This window comes from Xenopus laevis, chromosome 8L (assembly GCF_017654675.1).
Source record: "Xenopus laevis strain J_2021 chromosome 8L, Xenopus_laevis_v10.1, whole genome shotgun sequence".
Taxonomy (NCBI): Eukaryota; Metazoa; Chordata; class Amphibia; order Anura; family Pipidae; genus Xenopus; species Xenopus laevis.
The window spans coordinates 133,218,117-133,231,804 of record NC_054385.1 but is presented as its reverse complement, the minus strand read 5'-3'; the positions used below and the strand labels follow the sequence as shown (position 1 = coordinate 133,231,804).

The 13,688-nt window shown below is 43.5% G+C and overlaps 1 protein-coding gene across 2 annotated transcripts; it reads left to right on the top strand.

Annotated features, from left to right (window-relative positions):
- The first annotated feature begins 28 nt into the window (after nucleotides 1-28).
- On the top strand, nucleotides 29-12,759 carry LOC100127300 (uncharacterized). Of its 2 annotated transcripts, none has more exon segments than NM_001112869.1 (4): nucleotides 29-59; nucleotides 729-816; nucleotides 6,565-6,739; nucleotides 12,166-12,755. In NM_001112869.1, coding segments are annotated over 2 exon segments (306 nt in total). In that variant the 5' UTR covers nucleotides 29-59; nucleotides 729-816; nucleotides 6,565-6,589; the 3' UTR covers nucleotides 12,322-12,755.
- The last annotated feature ends 929 nt before the right edge of the window (nucleotides 12,760-13,688 follow it).

Here is a 13,688-nt window from a genome sequence, read left to right as displayed (position 1 = left end):
GGGTGGGGCATAAAGGTGGAGTCGGTGTGAGGGCGGGAACTGAAAGTGAGGCGAACACTGTGAGTAGGCGCGGCGAGAGGAGGGATCGGTCGGGAAGAGTTTGGAAAGTGAAAAGGAGAAGGCGGAGCCTGGCGCTGAGGGGATGGACTTTGTACGGGGAGAACGAGCCCGGGGCGTGTCCGTAGGGTGAGAATGAGAAGAGCGGCCGGGGGAGAACAGGTAGTTACGGGGGCACAAACACAACCGGGGAATGAGGTGGGGGCGGAGCATTGACATAACCGGGAATTGGGAGGGGTCGGGGCTCGGACAGAGAATGTAATGGCGTGGGGCCCAGCTGTGCTCGTTGTCTCCTAATGGCTCCTCAGTCCTGACTCACTGACAGCTGCTCCTCATATGCGGGACACACGGAGGGGCGGGGTCTGTGGCCTCAGCGGCTGCTCATTAGTCGCACATGTCCCAGCATGCACCTGTCCTCAGCTCTGGTCCTTCTTTCTTTCTTTATTCCTCCTTTATTCGTTATTCCTTCCTTATTCCTTTATTCCTCCTTTATTGTTTATTTATTCCTTCCTTATTCCTCCTTTATTCCTTCTTTATTCCTCATTTATTCCTCATTTATTCCTTCTTTATTCCCCGGGATTAGTGCAGGGAAGAGGGACCCCCAATGAAATATAAACTCAGGTCCAGCTGTATAACTGTCACTTCTTTATTCCCATTGTCTCTTTATACAGATTAAAGGAGCAGAAGCCACTGGATCCCCAGGAGATTCCCAATAACAGATCAGAACAATCACTTCTTGTTACTCCCAGACACTTACAGGTTTGTTACTGTTCTGTGTCACGCGGGGGGTTACTGGGAGTCACACGGGGGTTACTGATAGGGTTGCCACCTTTTCTGGAATAAAATACTGACCTTCCTATATATTTATCTTTATTCCCTATTAATAACATTGGGATCACTGACCTTCCTATATATTTATCTTTATTCCCTATTAATAACATTGGGATCATATCACTGGCCTTCCTATATATTTATCTTTATTCCCTATTAATAACATTGGGATCACTGACCTTCCTATATATTTATCTTTATTCCCTATTAATAACATTGGGATCACTGACCTTCCTATATATTTATCTTTATTCCCTATTAATAACATTGGGATCACTGACCTTCCTATATATTTATCTTTATTCCCTATTAATAACATTGGGATCACTGACCTTCCTATATATTTATCTTTATTCCCTATTAATAACATTGGGATCACTGACCTTCCTATATATTTATCTTTATTCCCTATTAATAACATTGGGATCACTGACCTTCCTATATATTTATCTTTATTCCCTATTAATAACATTGGGATCAGGGTTGCCAGGTTGGTGGTTTTCCAGCCAAATTGGGCTACTAATTTAAAGCCAGGTGGGTTCTAAACATACCGTGACATGCCAGTGGCCTGCACATGCACATTTAAGGGGGAATTAGCATTTGGTAGGCAGGTAGCGTAGGATTTTGGAGCTTAGAGACAGGGACACCAAGGCTTCCGACAAAAACACAGCTTTATTAAGCAATGGAAATTCCCAACAAAAAGGCAACAGAAAAATGTTCAGGTCACAGTTCAACTTCACTGTAGAACATGCAGGGTACAGTTCAGTAAATACACTGCCAAACATTCAGGGTTTCCCCCCCCTCTGGTCGATCACCATCAAGGGAAACTCTCACCCTCTTGCACCTTGAAGTATTTGGGCTTCACACTCAGCCCTGCTGGCTTCCCCTCCTGGGACTCAGACTCACCAGCCTCTGCCAGTCCTTTTCTCTTTCTTTCCCCACAAGGGATTTAGGCTCCAAGCTCTGGAACTCTCTTGCTGGCAGAAAAGCTCCTTCTGCCCAGCTCTGTCTCTCACAGCCCCTCACTTCCCTGGAGAGCCCTGAGTTGTACTCACACAGCCCTTTTACATTGCCAGGTAGATCCTCTCTCAGCTGCCACTTAATTACCTGGCTGAGAGGGAATATTAACCCTACCTGAGCCAAATATTCCTTTGCAGCACATACAATGCAGTTTAAATGCACTCTTTTGTGTGTCTTTTGCTCTAAGACAGTGGTGTTTCCCAAACACCCTGTCACAGTACAAACTAGCCAAGGTACAGATTTGGGCTACTTTTTGGGCCTTTGGCTGGTTTGTACTTTGCAAAACAGCCAATTTTTTTTTCTTGCCCTAATGTGCCAAGCCTGTGTCTCCCAATGTATGTTGGGTAATGTCGTTTTTGTTTAACAATTTTCCAAGTTGAATGTAAGACTACAATACCCAGCATGCAATGGGACTGACTTGTGTAGAAGTCGGGAGTTACCAGATTTTGGGCTCTGTACCCCAGTCTCCCATCACTCTTAAGCATTCTCACATTTTCCTGGTGACTTTCCTCAATTTCAGACAATTTGGGAGCAATAATCTGCTGCCCACCAAAATGTTTAGAGGTTGTACTGTTTTACCAATATTTATTGAAATTAGTATGAATTAGGGCCTCATGAGGCCCCTATACCTCCTGGGCTCCCCTGCAGCCGCAGGGTCTCCTTCCTCTGTAGTTACGCCCCTGCTGGCAACCCTGATTGGGATCAACCATCATTTTTATCAGCCAGGCCTGTAAAATGGCAGCCAGGTGGCAACCCTACATTGGGGTTATTGTGCTCACAGCAAAGAAAGGCTCAGATCAGATCCAACATGGGGACGTCTGACCCAGTTAGCAGCTCATTTGTAACACAAAGGCCTCTAGTACTGATATGTGAGAGGCCTCAGTCAGATACGGATCAGGGCAAATGGAAAATCTAGCGGGGAGGGGGGGGTCATAGTGAAGGTTTGTTACAGGGAGAGCTGGAAATTTGGGGGGGGTTCTTCTCCTGAAGCAGCTGTACTGGCAGATACATTAGATATCTTAGGTAGTGAAGTCACAGCACCATCCAATTTTTTTAATTATAAAAAGCCTTTATTGGAATCCTGGCTCAGCTTCTCAGACAAAAAAAACAAAGTTTCAGGCCTGCGTGGCCTTTTTTTCTTGAAAAAACAAAGTTTCAGGCCTGCATGGCCTTTTTTCAAGAAAAAAAGGCCATGCAGGCCTGAAACTTTGTTTTTCAAGAAAAAAAGCCATGCAGGCCTGAAACTTTGTTTTTTCAAGAAAAAAAGCCATGCAGGCCTGAAACTTTGTTTTTTCAAGAAAAAAAGCCATGCAGGCCTGAAACTTTGTTTTTTCAAGAAAAAAAAGCCATGCAGGCCTGAAACTTTGTTTTTTCAAGAAAAAAGGCCATGCAGGCCTGAAATTTGGATTTTTCAAGAAAAAAAGCCATGCAGGCCTGAAACTTTGTTTTTCAAGAAAAAAAGGCCATGCAGGCCGTAAACTTTGTTTTTCAAGAAAAAAAGCCATGCAGGCCTGAAATTTTGTTTTTTCAAGAAAAAAGGCCATGCAGGCCTGAAATTTTGATTTTTCAAGAAAAAAAGCCATGCAGGCCTGAAACTTTGTTTTTCAAGAAAAAAGGCCATGCAGGCCTGAAATTTGGATTTTTCAAGAAAAAAAGCCATGCAGGCCTGAAACTTTGTTTTTCAAGAAAAAAAGGCCATGCAGTCCATAAACTTTATTTTTTCAAGAATTAAAGGCCATGCAGGCCTGAAACTTTGTTTTTTCAAGAAAAAAAAGTCCACGCAGGCCTGAAACGTTGTTTTTTTGTCTGAGAAGCTTAGTCAGGATTCCAATAAAGACTTTTTATAATCAACTTTGCACGTGAACCTGCTATTTGAGAGATCCAAAGGTCTGGGTGAGTGGTGATCAATTGCACGATACATTAGATAGCTACAAGGAAGGGTCGGATGCCTTTTTAGCAAGTGAGATAATACAAGGTGATTGGCTAAGTGCTGATCCAGGGACTGGTCCGACTGACTTTTAGGGTAGTGGCAGACGGGGAAATTAGTCGCCCAGTGAAAACTCTTCTCTACTTCTCCCCGAAATAGCTTCCTGATGACAAGAATATGAATCACCAGCGGGATGGCATACATTTTCAAAGTCGCCTGAAGTTGCCGCATGAGAAAACTTCGGAAATCCGAAGCGATTTATATGCCATCCCGCTGACGATTAGTATTCTTGGGAAGGCATTTTGGGGAGATTAGTCGCCGAAAGTAGAGAAACGTTCTTGCTGGGTGACTAATCTCCCTGTCTGCCACCACCCTTAGGAATCAGGAAGGAATATTTTTACCCCTCAGGAAAATTTAAAGGGGACCTGTCACCCAGACATAAAAAGCTGTAGAATTAAAACTCCATTTCAAATTAAATATCAAAGCCAATTTTTTTTATTTTTTATTAAAACACCCATAATTGGTATAAACTTGTTTAAAAGTCTCAGCTGTCAATCATATATTGCTTGCTCCTCCTCTGTGCCTTAGGCATAGGGGCGGGGCAGGGAATTACTTTCACTTTCCATTCTGCACTTCCCAGAAGTCACTGCGCTCCCCATATTCCCCCCGCCCTCCTCACCAGATAATTGTGCAGCCACTGCTACTTGTGATGGACTTGTGACTTTTTCAACCTCATCTACTATTTTATTGTGACTTTAGTGCCCTGTACCTGTGGCCCAAGGGACTTTCCTATGAGGGGCCCATCACCAAAATACAATGTGGAAATATTCACTATTTATATAAAATATAATGCACCTTTCTTTTAGCAGTTGGGCAAATGCCGCTCTAAATAAATCTTTGCAGGAAGAATTTGGGCCATGACTGCACTGGGACGGGATCTGACAGCTTTCCTCAACTCTGTTAATATTTAACCTTTATTCTTTGGAAAACCTCTCTGGTTCTGATATGAATCTTCAGAAAAGCTGATCTCTACCAGTTTAATAATTCTATAACGCAGTGTAAACAAGAGCTGTAAAAAGCCTATAACATATTTCCTCATAAACAGTGACTAGTTATGTCATCAGTGGTTATTAAAGTCATTATGTTGTCTACTGTTATAGAAGTATTAGGGTATTAAAAGTAACCTTGGTCTTTCATTACCTATATAAAAGCACCTGCCTGTAACCTCATGCTATATTGTCATGGAGCTCTTCAGTGACTTCTAATATCCTTATCATTTACAGTAGGGGGTACATTATCCCTTATAATACATGAGTGATACTCAGAGTTTCCTGTATAACTCAGCCTGCAGCCTTGTGCCTTTATATGGTCACAGAACAACCCCTCAGTGACTTCTAATATCCTTATCATTTACAGTAGGGGGTACATTATCCCTTATAATACATGAGTGATACTCAGAGTTTCCTGTATAACTCAGCCTGTAGCCTTGTGCCTTTATATGGTCACAGAACAACCCCTCAGTGACTTCTAATATCCTTATCATTTACAGTAGGGGGTACATTATCCCTTATAATACACGAGTGATACTCAGAGTTTCCTGTATAACTCAGCCTGCAGCCTTGTGCCTTTATATGGTCACAGAACAACCCCTCAGTGACTTCTAATATCCTTATCATTTACAGTAGGGGGTACATAATCCCTTATAATACATGAGTGATACTCAGAGTTCCCTGTATAACTCAGCCTGTAGCCTTGTGCCTTTATATGGTCACAGAACAACCCCTCAGTGACTTCTAATATCCTTATCATTTACAGTAGGGGGTACATTATCCCTTATAATACATGAGTGATACTCAGAGTTCCCTGTATAACTCAGCCTGCAGCCTTGTGCCTTTATATGGTCACAGAATAACCCCTCAGTGACGTCTAATATCCTTATCATTAACAGTAGGGGGTACATTATCCCTTATAATACATGAGTGATACTCAGAGTTCCCTGTATAACTCAGCCTGCAGCCTTGTGCCTTTATATGGTCACAGAACAACCCCTCAGTGACGTCTAATATCCTTATCATTAACAGTAGGGGGTACATTATCCCTTATAATACATGAGTGATACTCAGAGTTCCCTGTATAACTCAGCCTGCAGCCTTGTGCCTTTATATGGTCACATACCAACCCCTCAGTGACTTCTAATATCCTTATCATTTACAGTAGGGGGTACATTATCCCTTATAATACATGAGTGATACTCAGAGTTCCCTGTATAACTCAGCCTGCAGCCTTGTGCCTTTATATGGTCACAGAACAACCCCTCAGTGACTTCTAATATCCTTATCATTTACAGTAGGGGGTACATTATCCCTTACAATACATGAGAGAGAGGCATATAAAGGTGTGGGATGAGAAATAGGCTCCCAGCATTGAATCCCGCCCCAGTCCCAGCAGAGGGCAGGTGTATATAATGATATCAGTGGCTCAGTACTAATAGGAATATTAGAAATAGTAAAGAGGTTCTGCAGGAAGAGGCAAGTTTAAGGGTGCGTGGGAGGAATCCAGTCTTTCTTGCTCCCTGCGGTGCAGTGAAACACTTTCATTCTGTCTCAGGACTCTCTCTCACATTCTTCTTCTTGTCACTGGGGGTGCTGCTACATTTGCTCATTGGTGGGTTGTTGCAGTGCACAAGGAAACATGCAGTTTGTCAGGTCCATACAATGTCTCTCTGGCAGCACCCAGGTCCCAACCCGGAGTCACATGGCGTCTGGGTGCAGCGAGCTGGAATCGGCCATCGAGGTGCTGGTGCGTAATTTCTACGTGTATGCGGAGAAGAAGGGCAAGCAGGACAAGATGAACAAGAAGGAATTCCGCAAGATGGTGACACAGGAGCTGCAGCACGTCCTGACGGTGAGACTAGTGACAGCAGTGCAGCCTCTCTATCTGTCTCTGAGTATCTCTATGGTTCTGCTATGTACCATGGCAACCCTAGCCTGGCCCCTATATTGTATGTATGGTTTCCCCATGTGTTCTGTGCTATTAGTGGCCTGGCACCATGTTGGTGTTTGGGGGGTGTAACCCCTAATATTATTTGCAAAGCCCCTCAGAAGTGACTTTGCTCATATTGTTTTTTGGTTCCCTGTTTCCATCAATGTGTCCCCTCTCATTCACTTTCTATCAGTCACCCTGCCTTTCTTACATTTCTTTGTCATTTTAGTATCTGCTCTCTGTTCAACCTATTATTTTGCTTTTGTTCTCTCGGCTTCCTGTTTCAGTGTTCTCTCACTCTCTGCTTCCTGTTTCAGTGTTCTCTCATTCTCTGCTTCCTGTTTCACTGATTATTTTGTTCTCTCTGCTTCCTATTTCAGTATTCTCTCTCTGCTTCCTGTTCCACTGATCATTTTGTTCTCTCGGCTTCCTGTTTCAGTGTTCTCTCACTCTCTGCTTCCTGTTTCAGTGTTCTCTCATTCTCTGCTTCCTGTTTCACTGATTATTTTGTTCTCTCTGCTTCCTATTTCAGTATTCTCTCTCTGCTTCCTGTGCCACTGATCATTTTGTTCTCTCAGCTTCCTGTTTCAGTGGTCTCTCTCTCTGCTTCCTGTTCCACTGATCATTTTGCTCTCAGATTCCTGTTTGTGTTTTCTCTCTCTCTCTCTGCTTCCTGTTTCACTGGTTATTTTGTTCTCTCGGCTTCCTATTTCAGTTTTCTCTCTCTGCTTCCTGTTACACTGATAATTTTGCTCTCTCAGCCTCCTGTTTCAGTGTTTGCTCTCTCTGCTTTCTGTTTCACTGATCATTTTGTTCTTTCTGTATAAGTGTTCTCTCTTTCTGCTTCCTGTTCCACTGATCATTTTGCTCTCTCAGCTTCCTGTTTCAGTGTTCTCTCTCTCTCTGCTTCCTGTTCCTCTGATCATTTTGCTCTCTCAGCTTCCTGTTTCAGTGTTCTCTCTCTCTCTGCTTCCTGTTCCTCTGATCATTTTGCTCTCAGTGTCCTGTTTCAGTGTTTTCACTCTCTCTGCTTCCTGTTTCACTGATTATTTTGTTATTTCAGCTTCCTGTTTCAGTACTCTCTCTCTACTTCCTGTTACACTGATAATTTTGCTCTCTCAGCTTCCTGTTTCAGTGTTCACTCTCTCTGCTTTCTGTTTCACTGATCATTTTTCTCTCTCAGTTTCCTGTTTCAGTGTTTTCACTCTCTCTGCCTCCTGTTCCACTGATCATTTTGTTCTCTCGGCTTCCTGTTTGTGTTCTCTCTCTGCTTCCTGTTCAACTGATAATTTTGCTCTCTCTGCTTCCTGTTTGTGTTTTCTCTCTCTCTCTGCTTCCTGTTTCACTGATTATTTTGTTCTCTCAGCTTCCTATTTCAGTTTTCTCTGTCTGCTTCCTGTTCCGCTGATCATTTTGCTCTCTCAGCTTCCTGTTTCAGTGTTTGCTCTCTCTGCTTTCTGTTTCACTGATCATTTTGTTCTTTCTGTATGTGTTCTCTCTTTCTGCTTCCTGTTCCACTGATCATTTTGCTCTCTCAGCTTCCTGTTTCAGTGTTCTCTCTTTCTAATTCCTGTTCCACTGACCATTTCGCTGTCTCAGCTTCCTGTTTCAGAGTTCTCTCTCTCTGCTTCCTTTTCCTCTGATCATTTAGCTCTGTGTCCTGTTTCAGTGTTTTCACTCTCTCTGCTTCCTGTTTCACTGATTATTTTGTTATTTCAGCCTCCTGTTTCAGTACTCTCTCTCTGCTTTCTGTTACACTGATAATTTTGCTCTCTCAGCTTCCTGTTTCAGTGTTCACTCTCTCTGCTTTCTGTTTCACTGATCATTTTTCTCTCTCAGTTTCCTGTTTCAGTGTTTTCACTCTCTCTGCTTCCTGTTCCACTGATCATTTTGTTCTCTTGGCTTCCTGTTTGTGTTCTCTTTCTCTGCTTCCTGTTCAACTGATCATTTTGCTCTCTCTGCTTCCTGTTTGTGTTCTCTTTCTCTGCTTCCTGTTCCACTGATAGATTTGCTCTCTCAGCTTCCTGTTTCCGTGTTCTCTCTCTCTGCTTCCTGTTCCACTGATCATTATGCTCTCTCTACTTCCTGTTTCAGTGTTCTCTCTTTCTGCTTCCTGTTCCACCAATCATTTTGTTCTCTCAGCTTTCTGTTTCAGTGCTCTCTCTCTCTCTCTCTGCTTCCTGTTTCACTGATTATTTTGTTCTCTCAGCTTACTATTTCAGTGTTCTCTCTCTCTCTGCTTCCTGTTCCACTGATCATTTTGTTCTCTCGGCTTCCTGTTTCAGTGTTCTCTCTCTCTCTGCTTCCTGTTCCGCTGATCATTTTGTTCTCCCAGCTTCCTGTTTCAGTGTTCTCTCTCTCTCTGCTTCCTGTTCCACTGATCATTTTGTTCTCTCGGCTTCCTGTTTCAGTGTTCTCTTTCTCTGCTTCCTGTTACACTGATAATTTTGCTCTCTCAGCTTCCTGTTTCAGTGTTCGCTCTCTCTGCTTCCTGTTCCACTGATAATTTTGCTCTCTCTGCTTCCTGTTTCAGTGTTCTCTCTCTGCTTCCTGTTCCACTGATCATTTTGCTCTCTCTGCTTCCTGTTTCAGTGTTCTCTCTCTGCTTCCTGTTCCACTGATCATTTTTCTCTCTCAGTTTCCTGTTTCAGTGTTTTGACTCTCTCTGCTTCCTGTTTCACTGATTATTTTGTTCTTTCAGCTTCCTGTTTCAGTGTTCTCTCTCTCTGCTTCCTGTTACACTGATAATTTTGCTCTCTCAGCCTCCTGTTTCAGTGTTCGCTCTCTCTCTGCTTTCTGTTTCACTGATCATTTTTCTCTCTCAGTTTCCTGTTTCAGTGTTTTCACTCTCTCTGCTTCCTGTTCCACTGATAATTTTGCTCTCTCTGCTTCCTGTTTCAGTGTTCTCTTTCTCTGCTTCCTGTTCCACTGATAATTTTGTTCTCTCGGCTTCCTGTTTCAGTGTTCTCTCTCTCTGCTTCCTGTTACACTGATCATTTTTCTCTCTCTCAGTTTCCTGTTTCAGTGTTTTGACTCTCTCTGCTTCCTGTTTCACTGATTATTTTGTTCTTTCAACTTCCTGTTTCAGTGTTCTCTCTCTCTCTGCTTCCTGTTCCACTGATCATTTTGCTCTCTCGGCTTCCTGTTTGTGTTCTCTCTCTGCTTCCTGTTCCACTGATTATTTTGTTCTCTCAGCTTCCTATTTCAGTTTTCTCTGTCTGCTTCCTGTTCCACTGATCATTTTGCTCTCTCAGCTTCCTGTTTCAGTGTTTGCTCTCTCTGCTTTCTGTTTCACTGATCATTTTGTTCTTTCTGTATGTGTTCTCTCTTTCTGCTTCCTGTTCCACTGATCATTTTGCTCTCTCAGCTTCCTGTTTCAGAGTTCTCTCTCTCTGCTTCCTTTTCCTCTGATCATTTAGCTCTGTGTCCTGTTTCAGTGTTTTCACTCTCTCTGCTTCCTGTTTCACTGATTATTTTGTTATTTCAGCCTCCTGTTTCAGTACTCTCTCTCTGCTTTCTGTTACACTGATAATTTTGCTCTCTCAGCTTCCTGTTTCAGTGTTCACTCTCTCTGCTTTCTGTTTCACTGATCATTTTTCTCTCTCAGTTTCCTGTTTCAGTGTTTTCACTCTCTCTGCTTCCTGTTCCACTGATCATTTTGTTCTCTTGGCTTCCTGTTTGTGTTCTCTTTCTCTGCTTCCTGTTCAACTGATCATTTTGCTCTCTCTGCTTCCTGTTTGTGTTCTCTTTCTCTGCTTCCTGTTCCACTGATAATTTTGCTCTCTCAGCTTCCTGTTTCCGTGTTCTCTCTCTCTGCTTCCTGTTCCACTGATCATTTTGCTCTCTCTACTTCCTGTTTCAGTGTTCTCTCTTTCTGCTTCCTGTTCCACCAATCATTTTGTTCTCTCAGCTTTCTGTTTCAGTGCTCTCTCTCTCTCTCTCTCTCTGCTTCCTGTTTCACTGATTATTTTGTTCTCTCAGCTTACTATTTCAGTTTTCTCTGTCTCTGTTTCCTGTTCCGCTGATCATTTTGTTCTCTCAGCTTCCTGTTTCAGTGTTCTCTCTCTCTCTGCTTCCTGTTCCACTGATAATTTTGCTCTCTCAGCTTCCTGTTTCAGTGTTCGCTCTCTCTGCTTCCTGTTCCACTGATAATTTTGCTCTCTCTGCTTCCTGTTTCAGTGTTCTCTCTCTGCTTCCTGTTCCACTGATCATTTTGCTCTCTCTGCTTCCTGTTTCAGTGTTCTCTCTCTCTCTCTGCTTCCTGTTCCACTGATCATTTTGCTCTCTCAGTTTCCTGTTTCAGTGTTTTGACTCTCTCTGCTTCCTGTTTCACTGATTATTTTGTTCTTTCAGCTTCCTGTTTCAGTGTTCTCTCTCTCTCTCTGCTTCCTGTTACACTGATAATTTTGCTCTCTCAGCCTCCTGTTTCAGTGTTCTCTCTCTCTCTGCTTTCTGTTTCACTGATCATTTTTCTTTCTCAGTTTCCTGTTTCAGTGTTTTCACTCTCTCTGCTTCCTGTTCCACTGATCATTTTGCTCTCTCTGCTTCCTGTTTCAGTGTTCTCTTTCTCTGCTTCCTGTTCCACTGATAATTTTGTTCTCTCGGCTTCCTGTTTCAGGGTTTTCTCTCTCTGCTTCCTGTTACACTGATCATTTTTCTCTCTCTCAGTTTCCTGTTTCAGTGTTTTGACTCTCTCTGCTTCCTGTTTCACTGATTATTTTGTTCTTTCAACTTCCTGTTTCAGTGTTCTCTCTCTCTCTGCTTCCTGTTCCACTGATCATTTTGCTCTCTCGGCTTCCTGTTTCAGTGTTCTCTTTCTCTGCTTCCTTTTCCACTAATCATTTTGCTCTCTCGGCTTCCTGTTTCAGTGTTCTCTCTCTCTGCTTCCTGTTCCACTGATCATTTTGCTCTCTCAGCTTCCTGTTTCAGTGTTCACTCTCTCTGCTTCCTGTTCCATGATCCTGATCATTTTGCTGTCTCTGCTTCCTGTTTCAGTGTTCTCCCTCTCTCTCTCTCTCTCTCTCTCTCTGCTTCCGGTTCCGCTGATCATTTTTCTCTCTCAGTTTCCTGTTTCACTGATTATTTTGTTCTTTCAGCTTCCTGTTTCAGTGTTCTCACTCTCTCTGTTTCCTGTTCCACTGATCATTTTGCTCTCTCAGCTTCCTGTTTCAGTGTTCTCTTTCTCTGCTTCCTGTTCCACTGATCATTTTGCTCTCTTAGCTTCCTGTTTCAGGGTTTTCTCTCTCATCTTCCTGTATTACTCCCCCTTCCTTTCTCTTAAGTAAAAGTGACTAATTAAAGGGACTGTGCTGCAGTCTAACAACTCCCTGCACCTCTGCCCCCCACAGAACACACAGAACAAGGAGGCGGCTAACAAACTCATCCAATCCCTGGATACAGATGAAGATGGGAAGATCAGTTTTGATGAGTACTGGACTCTGATTGGAGAGATTGCTAAGAAGCTGAGCATGCAGATGGCCATGCAGTGCCAGGAGAGGCCCTAGAGACTGGGTGCATCTTAATCACCCTCACTGGCACCCATGGGTGGCATTACACTATATAGCCTCTAGGCACTGAGATAGGTGAGTTATCAGCTGTGAGTGGCACCACCTATGGGTGCCAACTTAGGAACAAAGACTTGTGTTCTTCTGAGAACCCCTCAATCCCTTCTTGTATGAACCCACCCATATTATCTGAGCCAAGGAACAAATGCGAGTAACTACCTCTCTCTCCATCAGCCCCACCTACAACTGAGGGTCACATCTCAATCACCTCTTGTCATTGGCCTTGGGGTTACTCTGCACCCCCAGAGGGCACGGGATTTTATACCCAACAATCTGCTGGAAATGCATCAACAACTCTCTGCCCAACAGCCGCTTCACAATGTGTGTATCTGTGTGTCATTTGTGTTCCTGAGCAGTAAATTGTGCTGATCAAAGTCATGCCAGTCACATGTTTGTGGGTCAGACCCCTCTCCCTGGTGCAAAGTCTACAAGTAGTTCTGGGCACTGTAGCAACAGTAGAGGGTCATCAGTAGAGGGTCAATCATTAGAGGGTCATCAAGAAAACATTGCAAGCTTTCTTCTATTTGTCTGGGATGTTTCCTTTATCTGCAGCTTCCAAAAGTGACCCTTCTTATCCAATAATGGGAGCCCCTAAGGAGCTTACACTCTAGTGGAATAATGGGTGACCCTGCCCCAAGGAGCTTACACTCTAGTGGTATAATGGAAAACCCTGCCCCAAGGAGCTTACACTCTAGTGGTATAATGGGAGACCCTGCCCCAAGGAGCTTACTCTCTAGTGGTATAATGGAAGACCCTGCCCCAAGGAGCTTACACTCTAGTGGTATAATTGGAGACTATGCCCCAAAGAACTTACACTTAGCGGTATAATAGGAGACCCTGCCCCAAGGAGCTTACACTCTAGTGGTATAATGGAAGACCCTGCCCCAAGGAGCTTACACTCTAGGGGTATAATGGGAGACCCTGCCCCAAGGAACTTACACTGGATTGGACTGGAGAAGTGACAGTCTCTGGAGGGGGAGGCCAATTAAAAGAGAGTTACAGTAGTCTAGACGCGATATGATGAGAGAGTGAATAAGAATTTTGGCAGCGTCTTGGGTGATAAATGATGGTATATTGGATGTTCCTTAGGTGGAAGTGACATGATTTAATAAGTGACTGGATATGAGGAGTGAATGACAGTGCAGAATCTAGGATAACCTAGAGACTGTCTCTACAGAACTGATACTCTCTGGAGTGTATCTGTCTCCTCCTAGGGATCTTGTCTGTTTGATGAAGCTCCAGCCTCTCTTCTTTGCCAAGCACAACAGGACTGCTGCCCCCCAACCCCGCTCTCCTGGGCAGTCCCA